Below are 8,874 nucleotides of genomic sequence, written 5' to 3'. Positions count from 1 at the left end.
TGATTCCTGATGTCAGATTTGTGTCCATTAATTCTTTTGCGTAGAGACTGTCCGGTTTGGCCAATGTACATGGCAGAGGGGCATTGCTGGCACATGATGGCATATATCACATTGGTAGATGTGCAGGTGAACGAGCCCCTGATGGTATGGCTGATGTGATTAGGTCCTATGATGATGTCACTTGAATAGATATGTGGACAGAGTTGGCATCGGGGTTTGTTACAAGGATAGGTTCCTGGGTTAGTGGTTTTGTTCAGTGATGTGTGGTTGCTGGTGAGTATTTGCTTTAGGTTGGGGGGTTGTCTGTAAGCGAGGACAGGTCTGTCTCCCAAGATCTGTGAGAGTAAAGGATCATCTTTCAGGATAGGTTGTAGATCTCTGATGCGCTGGAGAGGTTTTAGTTGGGGGCTGAAGGTGACAGCTAGTGGTGTTCTGTTATTTTCTTTGTTGGGCCTGTCTTGTAGGAGGTGACTTCTGGGTACTCGTCTGGCTCTGTCAATCTGTTTTTTCACTTCAGCAGGTGGGTATTGTAGTTTTAAGAATGCTTGATAGAGATCTTGTAGGTGCTTGTCTCTATCCGAGGGATTGGAGCAAATGCGGTTATATCTTAGAGCTTGGCTGTAGACAATGGATCGTGTGGTGTGTCCTGGATGGAAGCTGGAGGCATGTAGGTAAGTGTAGCGGTCAGTAGGTTTCCGGTATAGGGTGGTATTTATGTGACCATCGCTTATTAGCACAGTAGTGTCCAGGAAATGGACAGCTTGTGTGGATTGATCTAGGCTGAGGTTGATGGGATGGAAATTATTGAAATCATGGTGAAATTCCTCAAGGGCTTCTTTTCCATGGGTCCAGATGATGAAGATGTCATCATGTAGCACAAGTAGAGTAGGGGCGTTAGGGGACGAGAGCTAAGGAAGCGTTGTTCTAAGTCAGCCATAAAAATGTTGGCATATTGTGGGGCCATGCGGGTACCCATAGCAGTGCCGCTGACTTGAAGGTATATATTGTCCCCAAATGTGAAATAGTTGTGGGTGAGGACAAAATCACAAAGTTCAGCCACCAGGTTAGCTGTGACATTATTGGGGATATTGTTCCTGATAGCCCGTAGTCCATCTTTGTGTGGAATATTGGTGTAGAGGGCTTCTACGTCCATAGTGGCCAGGATGGTGTTTTCTGGAAGATCACCGATGGATTGTAGTTTCCTCAGGAAGTCAGTGGTGTCTCGAAGATGTATAATTTATCAGTTTGTTTCAGAACCTCAATCTGGGACAGTTCTTCTGATATGTCACCTAAAAAGAATGGTGCAGGTGTGGGAATCTCCCTCATTTCCCTTGTAGTGAAGACTAAGGCAAAGTATTCATTTAATTTCTCTGCAATGGCCGAGGCTTCTTTGTGTGTTCCTTGATTATCTAGTGGCCCCACTGATTATGTGGCAGGCTTCCTGCTTCTGATGTATGTGAATTTTTTTTGCTATTTTTTTTCACTAGTTGCTCTTTAAATTCTCTTTTGGCCTGCCTAATACTTTTACACTTGACTTGACATTGCATACCCATTATATTCATTTATTTTATCAATGAGTTTATTAAAGCATTCTAGATTTTTTGGCTCCATATCTTTACTATATTTGAAGAGAATTACAAGCCCTGATCAAATTTAGTCTCTTAACTAACATCAAAAACTGTGCCAAGGCCCAATGTATTGTGGTGTTCCCAAATTTACCACTTCCTGCAGAATTCAGAAATTTTACACTGAGCTCTAATGCCTATGCAGCGTTTATCTGAGTCTGCAAACCCCTTCAAACAACTGCTGTAACGGATGTGAACTGGCCCCATTATCTTAATGGTATGTTAACTCATAACCCTAACAACATTTGAAATGTCAGCATCGTTATATAAACTGCTGGCTGGTGTGGCGTAATGCCAAATTAATATGCTCATTTGTTGGCTGCAATGGTGGATATTGAGATTGGAAATAGTGGGGTAGCAGCTGGCTGTTCGGCTGGGGAAACTAGAAGTTCAGGTCTCCAGCCTGCCCTTAAAGGAGAATGGGGGAGACAGACATCCCCATCCCACTCCTAAAAGCCTCAACACCTTCTTGTGAGGGGACAGATCCCTAAAATCTCTCCCAACACTTTCCCAGGGATCAGAAGCCGGTTCTCCAACACCACTGCCAGAACACCATCTCACATAAGTGTAATTCATTAAAACTCAATTCGTAAATTTCGCTGAATCTGTGGCCCTGCAATGCTACAAATCAAGGTCCTTGCTGCAACACTTACGCTTGTAAGGTAGGGTCCTCTGTAGTTTCTTGGGTATCCTACACACTGAGAAAATAGCTTTGCTGAATTGGATTGTTATAGTTGATACATTGGGGAAATGGACTAAATGAGCCCTAATAGGATGCTTCTGACTTAATTTTCTGAACAGTTTTCAAGTACATAAAAGGATGTTACAAGGAGGAGGGAGAAAAATTGTTGTTCTTAACCTCTGAGGATAGGACAAGAAGCAATGGGCTTAAATTGCAGCAAGGGCGATTTAGGTTGGACACTAGGAAAAACTTCCTAACTGTCAGAGTGGTTAAGCACTGGAATAAATTGCCTAGGGAGGTTGTGGAATCTCCTCCATTGGGGGATTTTTAAGAGTAGGTTGGGCAAACACCTGTCAGGGATGGTCTAGATCAGTGTTTCCCAAACTTGGGATGCCGCTTGTGTAGGGAAAGCCCCTGGTGGGCCGGGCTGGTTTGTTTACCTGCTGCCTCCGCAGGTTCGGCTGATCGCGGCTCCCACTGGCTGTGGTTCGCTGCTCCAGGCCAATAGGAGCTGCTAGAAGTGTCGTGGGCCGAGGGACGTAGCTCCCATTGGCCTGGAGCAGTGAACCGCGGCCAGTGGGAGCCGCGATCGGCCGGACCAGCGGAGGCGGCAGGTAAACAGCCCGGCCCGCCAGGGGCTTTCCCTACACAAGCGGAGTCCCAAGTTTGGGAAACACTGGTCTAGATAATTCTTAATCTGCCTTGAGTGCAGGGGACTGGACTAGATGACCTCTCGAGGTCCCTTCCAGTTTATGATTATACCATAAGAAGTTTGCTCATGTCCTTAGTATCTTTTCTGTTGTGAATGTTTTGATATCCCTTTGGGGCTCATTGAATCAATTTTGGTTCTCATTTTACATCCTTCCTTTGTAATTAGAACTTGCAAACAATTCTGGTGTACAAGCAGCAGAATTCTTACAGTTAATGGTGGTAGAGAATAGAATTTCATTTACAAAATATTAATAGGCTTTTAATTTGGCGTGTAAAGCCTTTTAATACATGTACAGCTGGAGGAGAATTGCTGAAAACTCCTGGGCTCTAGAACAATTGAAGCAGCCTTAGCCCCACCTGACGGGAAGGAGAGGTTAGCTGGTTATTCTTCCAGCTGGCATAGTCCCAGGCTTTTGTGTGAGACAGGTGTTTCTTTCCAGCAAGCAGCTTGGACTGCCCAGTGAGAGGAGGCTTTGTAGTTCCCACTAGGGACTAGCATTCAGATGTCGTGATTTGGGGCAAATTAGATGCATGGTTTTTAAAGACTCTCTCTTTGACCATGATTGGTTCTCCACACACCTAGCTACATGGACAACTGTTTGCTGGAAATAGAATTAAGACGATCAAAACCAGTTCTACTGAATCACTATCAAAGGGTGGTGACTTTAGGGCAATTGCCATCTGGGTTAGATTTAACTGTCCGACTTTTGGGGAGGAAGCGCTGTCACAACAAATAGCCCTTTTTGTTCCCCCATGTTGAGCCATTTACAATGAACTGAGTTCATCTGTCTGGCTTGGTGAGTCACTGGGAACCTGCCACAGCCTCATGGAAGTTCTTGTGATATCTTGATGTCATGTTTTCAAAGTCAAATCCTCTTGCTGCTTTGTAATTCATGGAGAAGGGAATGATGATCTTCCTGAACCCTTCTGCCAATGCGGTCTTCAACTTGCCAGCCTTGTGATGGAGGAGGAGGGGCATGAAAATACTGGGGTAACAGTAGCTGTGAGACTTGGAAGAAAAGTGATGCTTTTTTAAAAAGGGAAGTGGGGTGGGGGATGAAGACGAAGAAAGAATAATGGCAAATTGGCAATCACTAGGGAAAATTTTTTCTCCTTTGGTTTTATTAGTGTGTTTTAACCAGTAACGAGTATGGAAGGGAGGGGGGAGGAATAGCTCAGTGGTTTGAGCATTGGCCTGCTAAACCCAGGGTTTTGAGTTCCCTCCTTGAGGGGGCCATTTAGGGATTTGGGGATTTAGTTGGGGATTGGTCCTGCTTTGAGCAGGGGGTTGGACTAGATGATGTCCTGAGGTCCCTTCCAACCCTGATATTCTATGATTCTAAGCCTCTCTGCTTGGGACACCACTCAGCTAATAAAACATTTCATGTTAGAATGTTGATGGTGGATTAGATGCTACTGGGGGGCATTCTGCCCTAAAAAAATCTGCACACAATATTTTAAAATTCTGCAAATGTTTGTCAAAATAATGCTACATAATCATGCTAGTTTAAATTATTTTGGTAATTCATTTCCAAATACCTGTCAGCAAGTACGTCTGTAACAATAAAGACGCACACACAAATTTGACAACCCAGTTCCTGTCTCTCTGCCCCTTCCCCCCCAGAGCCCAATTGGAGGGCCAGATACCCACAACCTCTCCCCCCCCCCCGCCCCAGAGCCCGCCTGTGGGGGGCCCCCAGCCAATACATCTGAACCCCCTCCTCTCCAAAACCCAACCAAAAATTAGGGTCTAGCTTGTTTGAAAAGAAATAATTGTTAGATAATTATGCCTCTGTTTTATTTCTGTTCATATTTTTAAGTGTGGTGGCTACATTCTCATCCCCTTCCTGTGTTCCTCATGCAGGTATTTTGATGGCAACTTGGAGAAGCTTTTTGCTGAGTGTCATGTAATTAACCCAAGTAAAAAGTCTCGAACACGTCAGATGAACACAAGGTCATCAGCCCAGGACATGCCTTGTCAGATCTGCTATCTGAACTACCCCAACTCGGTGAGTACCTGGCAGCTCAAGGCACAGAGCAATTGTTTATAGCCCAGTGCAAGTCTCTTTTCTTAAATTGAAGAATCACCTTTAGTCAGAGTGAAAACTTAATTGCATGTTTTATGGGCAAACTGATTACTTTAAATGTGTTACCACTTAAAACCTGTGTAAGCACTGAGAAATAGGAAAGCTGCTCCAAACAAAAAATTACCTTTGCAAAGGGACATTGAAGTCACTAGGGCAGGGTCTCTCAAACGTTATTGCACCGTGACCCCCTCCTGACAACAAAAATTGATACGAGACCCCAGGGAACCGAAGCCTTAGCTGTCTCTTCCCTTGCCTCCTCTCTCCACCCCCCTACCCCTCCCCCCACTCTAGGGGGCACCAAAGCTTGAGGGCTTCAGTGCTGGGTGGTGGGGCTTGGACTTTGGACTTCTGAAGTCTCCGGCCCCAACAAATTTAACAGCCCTGGGGACCCCATTAAACGGTCGTGACCCACTTTGGGGTCCCAACCCACAGTTTGAGAACCACTGCACTAGGTGTTGAAACTTCTAATCTAGGTAAAACTGAAAACCCTTTGTTTTCCAGGATCAGAGTTCAGGGTGCTATTTCTCCTGCAACAGTTATACTTCACAAGTATTGTAGGCCCCAGTGTCCTATAGCAGCACATTAAATCCAAATTACATGGCAGGGACTATGGAATTGTGTAATCCTCTCCTCCTCCCCAGGAATCCTCTACTTTTAATTCCCGCTCTTCAGTTCAGTACAGAATGTTTAAAAACCAATTTATTTCCTCTCTTAATCATTGGTTTTTAAAAATAAGCTCTAAAATTTAAAATTTTAACTATTTTAGATTTTGTTTACAGTGAAAATAATCTCTAGTTTCTTGTCATCTTGCTGAAAATCAGTTTCCGATTTTGGATCTCATGTACTAGCACAAGGATGCAATGAAGCATTTGGAACAACGCTTCCACTGCAGAGGAATAACTTGTTTCCCTGGATTTTTTTAAAGTGAACACTATTTTTCAAGTTTCAAGTTTGCTAAATGTGACAGGACCATATTTGGGGGATGACTGTTCTTGAGAAATAAGAATTTCAGACTATAGGATATAATTTTCTCTTCATTCTGCTGTGCTACTCCATATGACTAAATATAGGGTTTCCCTACCAGTGGATGGAGACAGATTAGTTACTTTTAATTAAGGCCTAATATTTGCAATATGAACATGAATTGAGGAGGGGATGGTAATTCATCAGAGAAGCAAAAAGGGATACAAGCACATCTTCAAACTTCAAAATTTTGCAAATGCCAGTTCTGATTTTTCATGCAGATACAGTAGAACAGGGGTGGGCAAACTATGGGCTCCCTGCCTTTGGGGGGGCAGAGGGCTCCGCATGCTGCCCTCACCTACAGGCACTTCCCCCCCATCCCCCGCCCCAGCTCCCATTGGCCGGGAACGGGGAAATGCAGCCAATGGGCGCTTCAGGGGTGGTACCCACAGGCGAAGGCAGCATGCGGAGCCCTCTGCCGCCGCCCCCCCCCCCCCCCAAGGCAGGGAGCCTTCCTGAGTGCTCCACTGTCACCCCGGAGCTGCTCAAGGTAAGTGGTGCCAGGCCAGAGCCCACACCCCAAATTCCTCCTGAACCCCAACCCCCTACCACACCCTGCACCCCCCCAGCACCCCCGCCCCCCCCCCCGAGCCCCCTGCCGCACCCCTTTTGCACCCCAACCTCCTGCCCTGAGTCCCTTCGTACATCCTGCATCCCTCCTGTGCCCCTTCCTGCACACCACACCCCTTCCCACACCCTGCACTCCCTCCTGCACCCCAACCTCCTGTCCCAGCCCTACATTCATGGCCCTGCATGCAATTTCCCCACCCAGATGTGGCCCTCGGGCCAAAAAATTTGCCCACCCCTGCAGTAGAACCTCAAAAATATGAGCACCAGAGTTATGGACTTAATGGTGAACCAGACCCTGTGGAATGGGAAGTCCTCAGTCAGGCAGCAGCGCAAACCAAAGAAAAGCAAAAGCTCAGGGCTTCAGCCAGGGGATTGGGGCTGCAGCTTCCCCAGGGAATGGCGGGGTTGTCAGGGCTCCGAAGGGGAAGGGCTTGGAGCTTTTGACCCTCGGGAGCACAGGGGTGTAGGGCTTTTGAGGGGGGTGGGAGTGCTGGGGCTCAGGCCAGGGCCACCCAGAGGGGGGGGCAAGTGGGGCTATTGGCCCTGGGCCCCACGAACCCTGGCCCGACAGCGGTCTGGCTCTTCAGTGGCGGGGCCCCTTCAGTGGTGTCGAAGACGCGGAGTGACTGAAGGGCCCCCTGCCGCCGAAATGCCCCACGAGCCCTGGCCCGGCGGTGATCCTCTTCGGCGGCAGGGGGCCCTTCAGTGCTGCTGAAGACGTGGAGCGACTGAAGGGCCCCCGCTACCGAAATGCCACCGAAGACCTGGACCACCGCCGGGTGAGTACAAGCGCCACAGCTCCCCCGCTTTGCCCCAGACCCCCTGAATCTTCTGGGCGGCCCTACTCAGGGCTTCAGTCCTATGGTTCCACTCCTGGTTTCAGCCTTGGGGGGAGTGCCGGGGCTCAGGGCTGTCAGGTTGTGGACAGCAATGCAGTAAAGCCATTCAGCAAAGCACAGACGAAACCATTAGATCAAATTATTTTTTAAAAGGTCAGATACACAATGAGACATGCAAAAAAATGTCATGAGTCTAAAACTCAGAGTGTTGTAAAAAACACTGGAGGAGAAGCTGATGGATATAACTAAAGTAGGACAAGATAGAAAACTTTTTAAAAGAGTACATGATAGGATAAAACTGAAATGGGGAGTCTAGGGAAATGACTGGAAAATAAAATTACACAGTCTTCTGCAGTGAATAAAACTAGCAGATGTGGAATTATCTAATTCTTTATACTATATGCACAGTGGGTCTGTGTTCGTGGAATAGCTTGGGTGAAATGGTCCTCCAGTGGCTGTAGTTCAGCCTCTTGAGTTGTTGTGGCAGTTTACTTTCCCAAATGTAAGTTATCAGTATCAAGGATTCAGGGCTGCTGTGTGCTGTGCAGACAAATAACATGACAATTCCCGTCCCAGAAAGCTGACAATTTGGGTATTGGGATACTACAGATGGACAGAACAAACAGGGAGAGGGAGGATAAGATCGGTAGAAAAATGTAAGTCTGAAATACATTCTGTGGCTTTGCCAGCAATCAACATCCATCAGAAACTTTGTTTTCTTTATTTGAACTTACAGTTCCGTATGGAGTGAGAATGATCTTCAAAAACAAATGGCACCCTGGTTTGATCTCTTTTGAAAACAAGAAACCCTTATATAATCAAGACATGAGAGCTTTCCATTTTTATGCTGGGTGTGTTTATTAGCCTACCTTTCAGGTCTCCATTTTGCACTTTGGTTTTATGAGCTGCCTTAAAGCGTACTGTGTTGTTGACTGGCATGACTGCAAGACTTTCCCCAGAGAGGAATGGGCAGTGCGAGCTCTGTGTGGAAGGAAGAGCAATGCACAGATTCCACCACCTGGGAGATTCTCAGCATTGTGTTGTACTGGAGGAATTTACCATTGGGTACTCTCTAGCCAGTAAGGAATAAAACATTGTCTCCAGAAATTCAAATAAATGGTTGAGGAAATATAGACTTGCCCCGTCCTCCTCCCTTTGTATCTTCAGAGCCTTCTGCACTCCTTCTTTGCCTTTAAAGGTGAACTGCAAGGAAGAAAAAAGTATGTGGATCCGCTTTGTTGTATAAAGATATTGGAAAAAATCTGCTTGAGTAGAAATTCATACTTGTTTTTCATTAGAAATTCATGTCTAGTCTACCTTGGAAAAGTTAGGTGACT

The 8,874-nt window shown here is 46.3% G+C and overlaps 1 protein-coding gene across 2 annotated transcripts in view; it reads left to right on the top strand.

Moving 5' to 3' along the window:
* The window catches only part of ARIH1 (ariadne RBR E3 ubiquitin protein ligase 1), a 125,232-nt gene that overhangs the window by 71,739 nt on the left and 44,619 nt on the right, over positions 1 to 8,874 (top strand). For both annotated transcript variants that reach the window (XM_034782872.1, XM_034782871.1), the window contains exon 3: positions 4,883 to 5,027. In XM_034782872.1, coding sequence (XP_034638763.1) covers positions 4,883 to 5,027 — 145 coding nt within the window. The remainder of the gene's footprint in view (positions 1 to 4,882; positions 5,028 to 8,874) is intronic.

Source organism: Trachemys scripta, chromosome 10 (genome assembly GCF_013100865.1).
Source record: "Trachemys scripta elegans isolate TJP31775 chromosome 10, CAS_Tse_1.0, whole genome shotgun sequence".
Lineage (NCBI taxonomy): Eukaryota > Metazoa > Chordata > Testudines > Emydidae > Trachemys > Trachemys scripta.
Note: the sequence above shows the minus strand (reverse complement) of the source record. Positions and strands in the feature narration are given on the sequence as shown.